This window comes from Carcharodon carcharias, chromosome 17, assembly GCF_017639515.1.
Source record: "Carcharodon carcharias isolate sCarCar2 chromosome 17, sCarCar2.pri, whole genome shotgun sequence".
NCBI classification, from domain to species: domain Eukaryota; kingdom Metazoa; phylum Chordata; class Chondrichthyes; order Lamniformes; family Lamnidae; genus Carcharodon; species Carcharodon carcharias.
The window spans coordinates 62725654-62743478 of record NC_054483.1 but is presented as its reverse complement, the minus strand read 5'-3'; the positions used below and the strand labels follow the sequence as shown (position 1 = coordinate 62743478).

The 17825-nt window shown below is 41.8% G+C and overlaps 1 protein-coding gene across 1 annotated transcript in view; it reads right to left on the bottom strand.

Moving 5' to 3' along the window:
• Nucleotides 1-17825, bottom strand: part of hectd2 (HECT domain containing 2) — a 166255-nt gene that overhangs the window by 74431 nt on the left and 73999 nt on the right. The window contains exons 8-10 of the mRNA XM_041209368.1: nucleotides 16589-16698; nucleotides 12307-12455; nucleotides 10507-10630 (exon numbers count right to left, since the gene is read on the bottom strand). Coding sequence (XP_041065302.1) covers nucleotides 10507-10630; nucleotides 12307-12455; nucleotides 16589-16698 — 383 coding nt within the window. The remainder of the gene's footprint in view (nucleotides 1-10506; nucleotides 10631-12306; nucleotides 12456-16588; nucleotides 16699-17825) is intronic.

Genomic DNA, 17825 nt, shown 5'->3' with positions numbered 1-17825 from the left:
CACAGAGTATTCGAGATGCGGTCTCACCAATGCCCTGTTTGATTGTGTTGGTTCAAAGCAGATCTTGCATTCAGCAATATTCTGTTGAGTTGAAACTCAGGAGAAAGAAAAATTATTCTGAAAACTGGCACAATTTGTACCCAGATGGCCGATTGCACCCAAAACAGAAACTCTACCCCATTCCCTATTATTGTCCTCTGCATCACCTTGACTACAATTTGTGTTCATCTCCACCATCAGGAACATCATGTAAAAAGGTCAAATTAAATGCCATCAATTGATTTACCTACTTATTGTTAGGTGAAGGTCATTTCTGTGGTCCTCAGTTCTTTTTCTCTAACAGGCAGACCGAAATCATGGCAACCTTTATAATTTTAACTTGTGACTTTTAATATGATGAACAATGTATAATTTTTAATTTTTAATTTTTTTTGTATAATTTTTAAATTGAATTTATATTTTGTGTGGCAGTTTAATGATTTTGCAAAAAAAAAAAGTAGAAAAAACCAGGCTGTTGCCTACCAACAGTGGTCAGAGAGACACAAAGGCGGGGAAGAGTTCACTGTGTGTCAGAAAGTGAAGACAGGGATTTTCAGCTCCCTGGGATACGAAATACAACAAGGCTTTTGGGAGAGTGAGTTTAGAGAACTCATATTTGCTGTGCAGTTGAAGCAATAGTGAGTTTGAAGTGCAGTTGTGTGTGTCTTGGGGAGAGATATAAGTTGCACAGGAAGCATCACATGAATGCTCAAGAATCCAATGGAAGAGAATCGTTTGCATGTGTGTCAGTCCCATGCAAGAAGCCTTTGCGTCAGGTTCATGGTAACTCTTCACTGGTTTATGTGTCTATAAAAATATTGCTGGGTAAAGGAATATTGGGAAATTGAGTAATCTTCTTGTAATTGTATTGAGATTCTTCCAATCTTTTTTATCTGGTATAACATAAACTGAAATATTTATTAAACAAGAACAATGAATTGTGTGTTAAAAGATTAAAAGGTCATCAGCAGACTCCTGTGAATTTGTTCAGTAACTTTCCTCCACAGTTTCTAAAAAACAAATTAGGATCTATTAAGTCAGGTTTCGCTTTGGACTCTGAATTGTTCAGTATTAACATCAGCTGGGATCATAACAAAGTGGGGGCTTTTGTGGGATCAAATATCTTTCAATTTAAATGGGGTCTGTGAATCCTTAAAGAAACAAGTCTGTGGAGGTACTGGGATAAGAACAGGGTTTGCTATGAAGCAAATTACACTGGTTGGATCTCAATGGCTTTGACTGTTGCTCAGACTTTTCTCAGAGCGGTAGATGTATCAGTAGATTATCTGAAATCCTTGACTAAGGCTACATCAAAATAGTTAGTAGGGCAATTGCATGTAGAAATAAAAGCATGATTTCGTAAGGATAATATGATTCAAGTAATTACCAGCATTTAGAATTAAAAGGAAAGAAACCTGAAATGGGTGTCTCACAGTTAGAGTTAGCAAGAAGCCAATTGCAAATGAAGCCGCTTGAGACAGAAAAAGATGAAAAAGCTCAAACTGGAAAAGGAAATGGAAAAGAAAAAGCTCGAATTGGAAAAATAGGAAAAGGGAAAAAGAAAAATTGAAAGCAATGGAAATGAAGAAGCTTAAACTTTACCTCCATAGAGAAAAGTTAGCAAAGGAGGAAAGAGATAAGGAAAGAATTAGTGTTTCAAAGAGAGAAAGAACTCAGGCAGCATGAACTGGTTGGAGAAAAACTTAGGGTACAAGGCAAGAAAGAGGCTAGTAGTATGAGAAAACAAGTTTTGATATAACGAAGAGTCTTCACCTACTGTCTAAATTTATAGAGGATGGAGTGGCCAACAGATGCTTGGACCTTAATGTTACAAAGTGTCCTGACAGGTACAGCTATGAATGTGTACAATAGTCTGTCAGAAGAGCAATCTGCAGACTATGAAGAAGTTAAAAGGGCGATACACAATGCTTACGAGTTTGTCCCTGAAGTATATCAGTTGAAGTTTTGGACTTTAAAGGAAAAACTTTATGAATGAAACATTTGTAGAACTTGTCAGCGAAAAAGAAATGCTGCAGGATCAATAGTTTCGCTCATTATAGTCAGAGAAAAATTTTGAAATGTGAGGGAAATTATGATTATGGAAGAATTCCGAAATAGCATTCCAGTAACCATCAGGATTTACTTAGATGACCGTCAAGTATTAAAGATCCGAGAAGCAGCAGTTTTGCCTGATACCTATGATATTCACACAGACACTTACATGTGGGGAAATGAGCATATCGGAATCAACAGGGAAACTGGAAGAATAGAAAACCAGGTGATGGAAAAGGTGCTAGTTCTAGGGAACAGATAGAAGGATGCCAAAATAATAAAGGAGATAGGCTAGAAGCTAACAGTGATGCAAAGAAAACAGGATGCTTTCATTGCAATAAAACTGTCCCTACGAAAGCTAATTGCTGGAAATTAATTGGGAGACTGATTGCAATAGTGGGTGTGCTTAAAGACTCTTTAGGAAAAACTAACTTAGGGAACGAGACAAGTGACAAAACAGTAACCATAGTGCAGGTGTAAAGGCTGAAAATGTACAAAAGAGCTAAGGATAATTCCTCAGACTAGTCAAGTAAATTTAGAAAAAACTAATTACAGAAACATTTAAAGATTTTGTTTTAAAGAAGAGGTATTCCCTTATTCTTCAAATCAATGATATTACCATCACTGAATCCCCCACTATCAACATCCTGGGGGTCACCATTGACCAGAAACTGAACTGGACTAGCCATATAAATACTGTGGCTACAAGGGCAGGTCAGGGGCTAGGAATCCTGCAACGAGTAATTCACCTCCTGACTCCCCAAAATCTGTCCACCATCTACAAGGCACAAGTCAGGATTGTGATGGAATACTCCCCACCTGCTTGGATGAGTGCAGCTCCAACAACACTGAAGAAGCTTGACACCATCCAGGACAAAGCAGTCCACTTGGTTGGCACCACATCCACAAACATTCACTCCCTCCACCACCAATGCACAGTAACAGCAGTGTGTACCATCTACAAGATGCACTGCAGGAATTCACCAAGGCTCTTTAGACAGCACCTTCCAAACCCACGACCACTAACATCTAGAAGGACAAGGGCAGCAGATAGATGGGAACCCTCCAACTTCCCCTCCAAGTCACTCATGATCCTGAATTGGAAATATATCACCGTTCCTTCACTGTCGCTGGGTCAACATCCTGGAACTCCCTCCCTAACAGCACAGTCGGGGTACCTACACCACATAGACTGCAGCGGTTCAAGGTGGCAGCTCATCACCACCTCCTCAAGGGTAACTAGGAATGGGCAACAGCCAGCGAAGCCCACATCCCATGAATGAATTTTAAAAAAAGGATAAACTAATAAAGATATTGAGAGACATTGGAGCAAATCAGTCACTGATGCTGGATAATGATACAATGTGTCTTCCAGAGGGGTTAATGAAGGAAAAAATATTAATTGGAGGTATCCATGGATTGATAAACCAGTTCTATTATAGGAGTTGGACTAATGAGTGATTTAGTAAGTGGAGGTGTTACAGTTGTAGTAGTACATAAATGCCTATAGCAGGAACTGATTTTATCTTGGGAAACAACCTGGCTAGCTCAAAGATATTAGTTTTACCAAAGATGTTAGGACAACCAGTGAAAGTGAAAAAAACTCAGATGCCAAAGAAGGAACATCCGGGATTATTTCCTGACTGTGTATTGATTACATCTCAGGCCCATAAAATTAGACAGGGAGAGGCATAATCTATGAAAAAGGGAGATGGAAGTAGAATTTCAGTTATCTGACGCTAATTTTGAAAACCTGAGCAAAAAGGTGAAGAAAATGAGGCTGACATGTTTAGCTCATCTCCTTTAGTAGAAATATAACAGGCTGATTCTGAGTTGAGAGAGCTGCATTAAACAGTCTACTCAGAGACTGAATCAGAACCAATACTTAAGTGTTATTATTTAAAAGACCAAGTGCTAATGAGGAAATGGAGACCAATCAAATACCAGCCGATAGGGAATGGGCAGTGGCTCATCAGGTGGTAGTTTCATCCGAGTATTGTAATGAAATTTTACGAGTGGCTCAAGAAATTCCAATGACAGGTCACTTAGGGATTAGGAAAACGCAGGCTAAAATAATTAAACGCTTTTATTAAGATAAAAAGCAAAATACTGCGGATGCTGGAAATCTGAAACAAAAATAGAAAATGCTGGAAAAACTCAGCAGGTCCAACAGGAGAGAGAAAAAAAACAAAGTTAACATTTCGAGTCTGTATGACCCTTTTTCAGAGCTGAAGATGGGTCATACGGACCCGAAACATTAACTTTGTTTTTTCTCTCTCTCCACAGATGCTGTCGGACCTGCTGAGTTTTTTCCAGCATTTTCTGTTTTTTGAAACACTTTTATTGTTCAAGACTGCATAAAGGCATGGTTAAATTCTGCCAAACATGTCATAAATGTCAGGTAATGGGAAAACCCCAATCCCGGCATTAAACCTGCACCTTTAATTCCGATACTGAACTGTTTAGCAGGGTCTTGATTGATAAAAACCTGAAGTGGAAACCAATATCTTTTAACAGCCATGAACGTTTTGACACAATTTCCTGAGGTGGTGCCTTTGGGGAAAACTGCGGCTAAAGTGATTGTGGAAAAGTTAGTTCAATTTTTTTGTACAAAACATGGATTACCTAAGGAAATACAACCAAATCAAGGCTCAAACTTTATGTCACGATTGTTCAAAGAAATCATGAATAGTTTGAGAATAAAACAATTCAAGTCTTCAGCTTATAATTTGCAGTCACAAGGGGCATTAGAAAGATGGCATCAAGCTTTAAAGACCATGATTAAAGCCTATCCTAATGACTGGGATAAAGGAATTCCATTTTTACTGTTTGCTGTCAGAAATACCCCTAATGAATCAACAGGATTCTGTCCTTTTGAACTGAATAAAGTGGGCTTGAGATGAGGGGACCTCTTAAATTAATTAATAAAAAAATTTATAAACCAAAGCTCAGAAACTACATTTTAACCTTTGGGTGGAATTTTCCGTGCCCACTGGCAGTGGGCCTGATAGGTGGTGGGTGCGGACAAAATGATGCGATCTGGTTCATGATGGCAGGAAGGCATGTCGCGATCTTCCACTCAGCCCGCCAAAAGCGGGCAACATTTCCTGCCAACGGTCAGCGGGGAGCTCATTGTAATACATCAGCATCTCATTAAAAGGCCATCCTGCTAGACTCTTGGACCCCCGTTGGATCATCTGTCCATGTTGGTGCGAAAGCACGTCGACATGTTTCACAACAGCACGCAGGTGACGTGCACTTGGCAGCCTTTGCTCTGGGGGAACAGAGGCGAGTGAACAGCATTGTTTTTCACAGCTTGCCAGTGTCGCCTGTTGCTTTGCAGGTTTCAGAGGTGTTGGAGGAGGCCTGGGTGAAGTACTGCCCTGCCTCAGAGGAGGGGGGGGGTGTTGGGGGGGCGGGGGGTGTCCAAGAGCAGCTCCTGCCTGGTCCCAGACTGCAGCAGAGCGACGCTATTATGAGGCTCAAATGCAGCAGCTCGCAACTTGGTGGAGCAGACCATAGGGATGCTGAAAATGAGGTTCAGGTGCCTGGACCGGTCTGTTGGAGCCCAACAATACAGTCCGCAGAGGGTGTCATGCATCATCATTGCCTGCTGCACCCTTTACAACCTGGCGCTGCAACGGGGAGACAAGCTGGCTTAGGAGAAGATGGAGGTCTCCTTGGATGAGGAGGACGGCAGCGGAGATGAGGGCAAGGAGGTCCTCATTGGTGAGACAATATGCGATGAGGCTCTCGCACTGGCTAAACAAGGCAGGCACATTTGGGAGGCCCTCATAGCTGCCAGATTTATGGAGGATGATGACATGCAGTGAGGTGACCCCATAGATCATCACATTGCAGTTGTGAATGTTTGAATCCAGTCAGGCTTATCTCAGCGCCAGTACCCTCTGTGAGAATGCTCCTGTCATTGAGATGCAGTGGAGGTCCTATTAGTCACTTGATCACAGGAGGATGATGACAACAAGCAGTGAAGACATTTCATAGATCTTCACATAGTTTCTGTGAATGTTTGTCTGGCCGAGGTCAGCTCGCTTGTGCTCCATGATCAGGGCCAACTCAGACGCAGCCATGAAACATTAGACGCATCCGACACTGTTTCCACCTTCAGCACCTGAACCCTTCAGGAGCTGGTGCACAGCATCACAGGTCGCAGATGCTGGTGTGATGGGGGCCAGTCCCACTTTAAATGTCCTGAGAGCACATAGAGAATGCGAGAACTCTGTGGCGTCTGCCCACTACATTCTGGCAGCCATGACCAGCACTGCCGAGGTGCAGGCATCAGTAATGTTTCCAGGGAGTGCGAGGCCAGACCATCATTGTGGTCTTAAGGTTGCAGGGAACACAGGGAAGAGGCCCTGGACTGAGACACCTGCCTTTTATCTCGTAGCAGAAAGATTTCACATCTGAGTGGCAAGAACACTGCTCATCAGAACAAGGAACAACAGGCAGGGAGACATTCTTAGGAGTTTATTGGCAATAGTGAACAGTATGTACAAGTGACCAACAACTGTGCCCAGGCTCTGCAACTACATTTCCTTAACTGCCCTAACCCTGCCTTGGTACACCCCAGACATCCACAGCGTAGGTGGAGGCAGCCTGCTGACTGCGAAGCCCCGTCTGTGATGACTTTTGTGGGCATCCTCTGGAGGGCCGAGACTTGGAGGGCCCCGGCCTGTTTTCAGGGTCCTGCTGTGTGGCAGTGGCTCCCTCCTCGGCCTGTGAAGCTGCAGCTGTGGAGATCGCAGAGAGAGAGGATTCGGATGGGCTGGACACTCCCTGAGTCACTTGTGTGGATGACCCTGGGGTGTGCACATGCTGAGCCTCCTCCCTATGGGGGCTAGAGGGCCCCTGGCTGTCTCCATGGGGAGAAGTGGTAGCTTGAGTGAGATCGAGCTGCCCAGCACCCCTCTCGCATACACACTGTTGGAGGCCAACTATGGCATCGGCGACGGAGTTAAGCCTGCGCAGCAGTGCAGGAGGGATGTCCTGGAGCAAGGCCTCCATGGCGCCTACCATCCTGCCAGTGTTGACCTCAGTGCATTGACATGCTGGCGCTCTCACCTAAGCCTAAAGGCGGCCAGACTCCTCCATCATGCCCTGCAATCTGAGGAATGCAACAGATATCCCTTCCTGATGTTCTCGAGCTTGCCTTTGCAGCTCCAGCAACTGCGACATGCCCGAGTCCACAGCCTCAACATCTGACTCCGACTCAACAGGTACCGGGCCTCCAGCAGCCCTCCGAGTGCCGGGAAACTGGGAAGTCCCTGCTGCCACCTGCTATGGATCAGGCTATACACAGTGCTCACCATTATGTGATCCCGTGGCTATTCTAGAGCTAGGTCCCAAGGTCACTGAGGCATGTGTCTCTGCACTGGTGGAGGGTGTGGGCGAGCACTGTGACGGGACTTGTAGGGGGTGCATTCCGGTTCCCTGTCGGATGTCCTTTCCGAACCGGCTTGGGTCATGGACTCCAGCGACTCTTGGAATGATGTGCCTGCAGAAGCAAGGGGAGATAATTAGTGCATGGCAGTGGCCTGTGGCATGGAACACATTACTCACAGCGTGATTGTCTGATGGATGTTGCACTGCTGGACCCTCACTTGGTAGAGCAGCGCTGACCTCACCATCAGCACAGAATCAGTCCCGGTCATCGCTGGCCAGCTGGAAGCTCTGTACTCAAAATCTGTAACGATCTTGAAATCCAGCATTCTTCCACCGGGCTGTGACCTTTCCCTCCTGTTCTGAGCCAGTTTGTCCTGCATGGATGGAGGTGGGGAGAGCGTATCAGGACTCCTGGCGAGCCAGATGATACATGTGCTTGGCCTATGCAGGTAGTGAGTGGTCCCATGGATGGGCTGAGGACAACGCAGGTATGTGAGAGAGTGAATGGTGATGTCATTTGAACTGGCAGTGAGTGAGGGCCCTGTGGATGTGTGCTGGGGTTGTGAGTATGATAGTCGAGAATGATGAAAAGAGTGACTTACCCTGGTGGAATGGAGCTCATCATTCACCCTCTTGCGGAACTGGGTGGTTGTCATCTTCTGAAGGGTGTTTGCGCTGACCACCGCTGCCACCATCTCTCAAGCTGGGTTGGTGACATTGCTGCCCATCCTGCAGCCAGGTCAGGGGTACAGGTCATCCTGGCGGGCCTCCACGGCGTCAACAGTTGCTCGAGGGACCTGTTGTTGAAGCGAGGGGCTGCAGTCTTTTTTCCTTTGCTGGACATGTCTCCCAGGCAGCAGCGGTGAGCTGGTAGTGATGAGAGCTGTGTTGGCAGCTGCCTTTTAAAGTTTACAAAATTATGAGTGGCATGGACAGAGTAGATAGTCAGAAGCTTTTTCCCAGGGTGGAAGAGTCAAAGTGGTGTTTAAGAGGCAGCTTGACAAATATACGAATAGGATGGGAATAGAGGGATACGGACCCCGGAATTGCAAAATGTTTTAGCTGATGGGCAATATGATCGGCGCAGGCTTGGAGGGCCGAAGGGCCTGTTCCTGTGCTGTACTTTTCTTTGTTCTTTGACAGAAGCCGGCGTGAAGCAACAGCAGATTGATGGGGGGAGGGCAAAAGAGAGGCTATCCACCATGGAAACGGCGAATTTCGCGGGAGTGAATATATAATGAGGCAGGCTCGGGGTGATACGGCATTTTGCTTGCACACTACTACACTTAGAGGATGGAATTGTCCGAAATTTGCACTATGTCAAACTTCAGGGAGAGATTAACAAGCATGTAAATTGATCAAAGAGCATCTGAAAATCACTCAACCAGCAATGAAAATTAGAGCAGCTAAAAAGGCCAAAGTTCAACATTTTGTCGCTGGAGATAAGGCATTAGTATTAATATCTATCTCTGGTGAACAATTAAAAGTAAGGTTCACTGGACCTCATCAAATCAAAAAGAAACTCAATCACATAGTGAGTACTCCAGACAGGAGGAAAAATCAGAGCGTATGTCATGTTATTATGTTAAAGCAATATTATGACAGGGAAGATAGTCAGGACAGGAGTGTACTTACAGTAGTATAAGAAGTAGGGAATGAAATAAAAAGAAATTCGAGGATGAAAACAAAGTCAAAAATTCTAAAGTTGACCCTCCAATAATCAGGTTGGATAATACGGAAGTTCTTAAAAATTTAGATGTAACATTAAGCTGTCTTCCAGAAAACTGTCAAGGTGACTTATGAAAACTGTTACAAACTCATGAATAGATTTGTGTGAATAGGCCAGGGAAAACATCTTTGGCCATCCAGTTAAGATCAAAACATTAAGCAACACCCCAGTTTGAACAGTAAGTGAGATGATTGGCTGTTAGATCTCAGTACCTGTGATTTAAGGAGCCCGGGACTCCCTCTAGGTCCTTAGATCACCCCTCAACTGCCCCTGCCACATCTATCACTGCAAATGGCTTACTGTCACTTTTTGGCACATCTACTGTGGGAGGAACTGGATGACTGGGTGTGATATGACCTAGAGAGATGGCCAGCCATGACTATGCAGCCACTGGCCATTACTCAGTATGGCCAATGATCTGGGAAGAATAGACATCGGTTGATTCGTTCATGTCATCTGTTTCCCAGAAGGTTGATCGCCATGGATCTCCACCTCTTTTTCTCCTGTGCTGCCCTTACACCTTCTTCATAAGTCAGCTATCCAGTATCCAGTCCATTATATTCATCTTCTGTTAGCATTGCGATTAATAAAGCACTGCCTCTCAACTTGATCCATTAGCACGTTGTAGATTTAAACGCAAGACACCTAAAGCAGCAGTCTAGGCATTCATAAGATATATTCTGTGTAGGGCTAAGGCTTTACCATTGCAGGTGAATATAGGCAATTAGGCATGGGCAATAAATGCCCATGCCCAGTGGCACCCACATCACGTGAATGATTTTTTAAAAATCCCTTGATTTGGCACATGCTCCATGATAGACTGCAGTGCTTCTCCATAAACAGTTTCAAACATGCTCTTAATCCCATGTACAGACTTCAAGATTAGCCTACATAATTAACTAGACTTGTACCTGAGAATGGTGGAATGCAGTTCTCCAGGTGAATATTTTGCTGTACATCATACCTACCCCAGAATCACCCATTATAGAGGTTTAACCTCGTGCATGTTTCAAAATGTGTGCTTTTCTTAGCATACCTTTTTGTTTTATTTTAGAATACATAAAGCACAAATCAACTAAACATAGGAAACCGTAAAGATAACAAAGAACCACTGTTCTGGAAAATATCACTGTCTACATCAGTGGAACTGGTTTGAGGATCACCGATACAAAACACAGAAAATCTTGACATAAGTAGACTAGTCTAGTTTTAAAAAATAAAGTATTTTGGCCAAATCCACTTTCTTGTCATTTAAACAATGCATAGCCTTCCTGCTTTCTCACCTGTGAGAATTTCCATAACACTGCCAGATGTGATATTCCTCCATGAGGTCAATATGGTCCAAGGTAGAGTTGTAGAAATCCATGAAAGGAATAATTGGAGGATTCGCCAGACTGTTAGCTGCATCTATAGCAACAGTAGTTATTAAAACATCACAGAAACCTAACATCTGCAGCAGTAACTAATAAAACACCAGTAAAATCCAATATTGTAGCAATGGAACAATTAAAATATTCAAATCTAACAAATAAAATATAATCAATTAAATCGACTGCAAAAAATATTGAATATGCAGCAAACTCAATACACAAAAAAGGCACCCAGAAGGAAAGAAAATAGCAAAAACTGGGAAATAAGAATATTGGTCTGAACTGGTTTTGTAGACCTTAAAATGGAACACTGCTAAAAACTAAGAAGTAAGAGTACTGCTCTGAAATGTTTTTTCCTTCTGGGGTGCCATTTAGCCCATTGTGCCTGTAGCGGGCATTTTGCTAGGGCAATCCAAAAGTTATCCCACTGCCTCGTTCTTTCTTCCTCTGCTTCAAATATTTATCCAATTTTCAAAGGTATAGTGGTCTGTGCTTCAACCACTCCTTGGGGCAACACATGCAATTCTCCAACAACTTGCTGAAATTTTTCCTCACTCGTGTGACATTTTAAAATTGGTGACCCCTCCACGCTGATTACCTAACTAGTGGAAATAACTTTTTAACATTTACCAGCAAAAGTATTTAAAAGTTGAAAAACATCTTTTAAGCCTCATCTTGGTTATACATTAATTGTGTACAATTGTAAGCAGGTGGTGAGCGTAAATTGAGGTTGATAAATTCACTTAAGCACATATAAAGAGACACTTATTGAAACTGGAGTGGGATTGATTTAGTGGAGGCGGAGGGGAGGTTTGCCTACATGTTTAACCCCGCTTGGCTTAAATAGCCAAGTGGTTATGGTACTGGGTTTGTAACCCCAAGATCAAGAGTTCAAATCTCACAATGGCAAACTATGAAACAATGTAACTTCATCTGAAACAGATGGAAACGGGTTTGTACTCGAAAGAGTTACATGTTTAACCCCGCTTGGCTTAAATAGCCAAGTGGTTATGGTACTGGGTTTGTAACCCCAAGATCAAGAGTTCAAATCTCACAATGGCAAACTATGAAACAATGTAACTTCATCTGAAACAGATGGAAACGGGTTTGTACTCGAAAGAGTTACATGTTTAACCCCCATGGAGGAGACTGTGTTGGCCATTGTGGGAAGGGCCATTGCTGAGGCTGTGGTCACTGGACATCCAGATACCTAATCCTCCTCCACATCCCGCTCTCCCCTCATCTCTCAATCTGTTCTGTCCTATAAGATGTTGACGCTGCAAGTGTGCACTTCTTACTTTCTTCCTCCCCCCTCACCACAAACCAACACTCTTCCCTTTTTCATTTCAAGGTGCCTGAAAATTGGAACCTGCCCAGGCAGTGGAGGAAGAGCAAGAAGTAAGTAAAGATGAAAAGACACAGCCACTTGATTTCAGTTGTATCCACCAGCCCAGATCCTGTGCATGATTTAGAGGACAGAGGTATGATCTGCACGTAGTGAGACAATACAAACCACTTTACAAATATGATATCCATCACACTTCCTGGGGAATGGGCGCTAGAGACCAATTTTGCTCCAGGTGTGCTTTAAATACAGGTGCCGAAATAATCTGGTTCAAATTCTTATGTTATCTCAAACAAATCATATTTTAGATTCATGTCATTATCTACATTTCAGATATACAATGTCACAAGTCACCAACAGATACTCACTAAGCAAAGCCAAGACTCTTGTTGCTGAAGGAATCCACCATGTACACTTTGCCATGGGCGGTAGGTCATCTGGCGTTGCTGGAAACAAACGTAAAGATACGAACTGCAGCAATCTCTCTACCAACTGCTTAAATCTCCTTAGGGGCAATCTGATGAAAACACAAGTCAATCTTGCAGTTAGTCAATATCCTGGGGAGGTTAAGATGTTGAGATAATTTAATGAAATGTCAGAAATTGCTCTGGTGGGGTTATCTAGTGAATAATCATGCCACACATATCCCAGGTTTGATTTCTGTGCTCATTGTGCTCATTTCAGCCAGAGAAGCAGAATGAGGTGCAAAAACTTTCTTTACACACTTGGGTTAGGGTGGGAAAATTTAGCTAGGTTTTTTCTTCTGCTCACTAAATAGCAAGTTCCTTTGAAAGTTTGTCCCTCTGGACATCAGCGAATATATGACTGGACACATAAGCACTGTAATGGACCACACATAAATATCAGCTATAGGGTGAAATAAATTAATGTGGCCTGACCCACTATACCATAGAAAATAGCCAAGATTTTCAGGATAGGAGGGGGCAGGAGAAAATTATATATAAGAAATAGGAATAGTCCATTCAATCCATCGAGCCGCCATTCAATAAGATCATGGCTGATCTGATTATCTTTAACACCACTTTCCTAGCTGCCTCCATAACCCTCGACTCCCTTATAGATCAAAAACCTGTCTAACTGAGTCTTGAATATATTCTATGACCTAGCCTCCACAGTTGTCTGGGGTAGAGAATTCCAAAGATTAATGACCCTCAGAGAAGAAACTCTTCCTCATCTCAGTCTTACTTTTAAACTGTCCCCTAATTCTAGATTCCCCCACAAGCAGAAACGTCCTCTCAACATCTACTCTGTCAAGTGCCATTGTAAATCTTATGTTTCAATAATGTCACTTCTCATTATTCTAAACGACAATGAGTATAGGCCCAAACTGTTCAACCTTTCCTAATAATAATTCCTTCATCCCAGGAATCAGTCTGGTCAACCTTCTCTGAACTGCTTCCAATGCATGTCTATCCCTCTTTAAGGAAACCAAAACTATCTGTACATGTTGTCTCACCAATGTCCTGTGCAGTTGTAGCAAGACATTCCTACTTTCCATCTTGCAATAAATCCTACTTGCAATAAATGCCACATTCCATCTCTCTAATTATTTGCTGTACCTACAAGCTAACTTTTTGTGATTCATGTACAAGGACTTCCAGATCCCTCTTGAATCATTCTGCATTCTCTCTCCATTTAATATTCTGCATTTCTATTCTTCTTGTCAAAGTACAAGTTCACATTTTCTAACATTTTACTCCATCTGCCAAATTTTTGCCCACTCACTTAACCTATCTATTCCACTATGTACCCTACTCACAGCTTGCTTTCATACCTATCTCTGTATGATCAGAAAATTTGCTACAATACAGTTGGTCCCTTCATCCAAGTCATTAATATAGATCGTAAATAGTTGAAGCCCCAGCACTGATTCCTGTGGCTCTCCAGCAGTTACAGTTTGTCAACCTGAAAATGATCCATTTATCCTGGCTCTGTTTCATGTGAATTAGCCAATCCTCTATCCATGCCTATACCTCACCCCCAACACCACAAACTCTTATATCTTGTGTAGTAACCTTTTTATATGGCACCTTATCGAATACCTTTTGGAAATCCAAATACACTATAGCTACTAGTCCCCTTTATCCATCTAGCTTGTTACATCCTCAAAGAACTCTTAATAAATTTCTCAAACACTATTTCCCTTTCACAAAACTATGCTGACTCTGCCTGATTGTACTATGATTTTCTAAATGTTTTGCTACTACCTCCTTCATAATGGATTCTAGCATTTTCCCAATGACAGATTGGGGAAAATGCTGACAGGCCAGTTAGGCTAACTGGCTTATAATTTCTTGTTTTCAGTCTCTCTTCTTTCTTCAATAGAGGTATTATATATGTGGTTTTCCAATCTGTTGGGACTTTTCTGGAATCTATGGAATTTTGGACGATTACAACCAATGCATCCTGTATCTCATCCACTTCTTTTAAGGCCCTAGGATGCAGGTCATCAGGTGCAGGGGACTTGTCAGCCTTCAGTTTCAATAGCTTTCCTAGTACTTTTCCTCTGGTGATAATGATTGCTTTAAGTTTCTCCCTGCCTTTTGCCCTGCTTTTTCACTAATTGGATGGGATGCTCTTTGAGTCTTCTACGTGAAGACAGATAAAAAAAAATGCTTGTTCAAAGTTTTGCCATTTCCTTGTTTCCCATTATTAATTTCCTAGTCTCATCCTCTTAAAGAGCAACCCTCCCTTTAGCTACTCTTTTCTTGTAGAAGCTTTTCTTGTCTGTTTTTATATTTCTTACTGGTTTTCTCTCATATTCCAATGTCTCCCTCTTTATTATGTTTAAGTCAGCTCTATTTTTTCCTCAATCTCTTGGCCTACCAGGAATCTTTGCAGCATTGTACATCTTTTCTTTCAATTTGATACTGCCCTTAATTTCCTTAGTTCACCACAGATGGTGCATCCTTCTCAGAGTCTTTCTTTCTCAATGGAATACATTTTTGAGTTATGAATTATCTCCTTAAATCTCTTCCATTGCTTCTCTACCATCTTACCTTTTAACCTATTTTCCCATTCCACTTAGCCACCTCTGTCTTCATACCCTCATAATTGGTTTCTGACCTACATTTCTCACCCTCAAACTGAATTTGAAATTCTGTCATGTATGATCCTTCTTCCCAAGAAGATGCTTTACTACAAGGCCATTAATTAATCCTGTCTCATCCTTTCACATTACCATGTCTAAAATGGCCTGTTCCCTGGTTGATTCCAGAGCGTATTGTTCTAAGAAACTTTCCCAAATACACTCTATGAACTCATCCTCCAGTCTTTGCTAATCTGATTTGTCTAATCTATATGAAGATTAAAATCTCCCATAATAATTGCAGTATTTCTTTTATAAGCCTCCATTATTTCTTGACTTATACTCTGTACTACACTATAACATGCTATTAGAGGAGGCCTATAAACTATGCTCACCAGTGACTACTGTTTCCCTTTGCTATTCCTTATCTCCGCCCAAACTGATCCTGCATCTTGACCCTCTGAACCAAGATCATTTCTCATGACTATACTGATCTTATCTTTAATTAGAAATTTTCAGGAAAAATAAAATTTCTGTGGTGAGACTTTATTAGTTTAGATGAACACGGCTATAGCATATCATTCACAAAATAATTTCTAATCTAGTAGTTCAGCACCAAATTAATCATAGTTATAAACTCCTGTCCCAGTGCTGGCTGCTCAGCTTTCAACCCAAATATTAGTCCAAGCACTTCACAATATTAGAATATTCTCTCTACAGGAGAAGAATCTCATTTTCTTGTGGGTCTTGTCAAAACAGCACTTCTGGTCACCTGTGAATGCAGCAACATCACAGTAATCATAGCCAACAGTTAGTAGGTAAAGGAAAATAACAAAGCTAGAGCAAATTTGCAAACTATAGTCTCAACTAAGTTGTACATTAGGGTTTACAGTTAATTACACCATTATCAGCTATATATCTCATTGGGAGGAAGGGAATCAGCATTTTTCCTGCTATATTAATGATTTATGGACAACAGGGAGGGTAATTCTGACTTTGTGTGTAGAAATGGGTGAAAAATGAATCAGTAGCACATTTCAAATTTCTCCTGATTTGATATCCATTGAAGTTAAAATTACCCCCCAGGATTGGAGAAATGGAAGGCAACAGAGGGAAGGGAAATGTGTTAGCCATAAAACTGTTCACAAATTACTTTATAAACTATTCATGTTGGTAAAATTACTTCAGCAATTCAATAAATTTTCAAATAAATCTCAGCACTTCAAAAGTCCCCACCAGTGGATTTGTCCTGAGGTTGGTTGCTGGTAGCAGGCTTTTGCATCAGAGAAGAATCCATCAACATCAATTTGGCAATCTTTTCTCATGAAGTTAAATTTTGTTCCAGTTTATTGGGCAACACCCACACAATGTTGAATGAATTGGAGCCAAGATAGGTATTTATAGATGCAAATCTCCTGTTAAACACTGTTTAACATTGAAGAGACTTACTGAGATTTCAGAACAAATCAGAATTACTCTCTATAGTTCACAGTTAACCCCCTAGCTAATGTTTAGCATTTGAACTATTTTTAACAGGGCTAATTATAAACTAGACCTGACTCGAAATATTTTAGGCCCACTAAAAGAAGAAAATACATTACTTCTTAAACCAGTGGACCAGAAAGTGATGATCCGTTTCAGACAAAGTGGCAGTCTGCCGTAACAAATGGGCATAGATGACATATGTCGATGTGCTTGTAAACTGAGGATTCTACAGGAAAGAAAAATTAATACATAGCATTGATTATCTGATTAGAAACCCAAGACCCAAACAAATGACAATGATCATATTTAACAGTTTCAGTATGCAGAATATGGAACCACATTGTATGATAAATATATCATGTGAAGCTTCAGCACAGATTCAGGCCATTTGCCCCAACTGACCTATGGTGACATTTATATGCAACATGAGCCTTTTAAAGGTAACATGTTTAACAATATGTAGTAACTTGAGGAGTAATATACCTTTAAGACAAGTATTGTAATGTAAGGTCACATGATCTTATTGTCCAATAGCAGAGTAGCGCAGGCAACCTCTATGTGAGACAGTCTTGAGTTAGTTACTGAGTAAAAACAGAGTTTTTATGTTGTGAGCACATAAATATCATTGTAGAGTTAGACTGTAAATAAACAGCATGTGTTCTAACAATGACCTCCTGCTGTTCTTTGTCTCTATACTGACGCGGTCACCCCGAACAAAGTGTGCAATCCAGATCCTTTAGCCCCAGCAAACCAAGGACACTGGATCCAACAACCTGGTGATGAGAGAAAAAGCATGAAAAATCACAGAAGAAATGAGGCAACAAGTGAGAAAGAAAAACAAAGGAAACCAGAAGAATCAAAATCCGGCTGTACCTTGCACAATAGTTGCAAGTTAAAGAAAATTTCCTTCTGAGCATCGAATTAATTCCCTCAGATTTGGAAGAGTAGAGCCATTCGATCCAACCTCAGACAACTGGTCTCACTATGTTGAATGCCTTGTATCCTTCTTCCAGGCGAATGACATTTCGGGGGAGAAGAGGAGGCGCATGATCCTTCTGTTCAAGTATGGGAGTGAGACATATGGATTAATTCAAAATCTGTTGGTGCCCATTGCCACAGACGCCAAAAGTTTTGATGATTTAGTGAACCTCATAAGAAATCATTATCAGCCCAAACCATCGGTGACCACAGAAAGATTTAAATTCAATTCGAGAGTCAGTTGCTTCTCATGTATCGAGTCTGAAGCAATTAACTGAACACTGCAAGTTCGGGACTTCAATCAATAGGGATTGGTGTGCGGTATAAATGAAAGCGTGATCCAGAGGAGATTGTTGACAGAAACAAATCTTGATT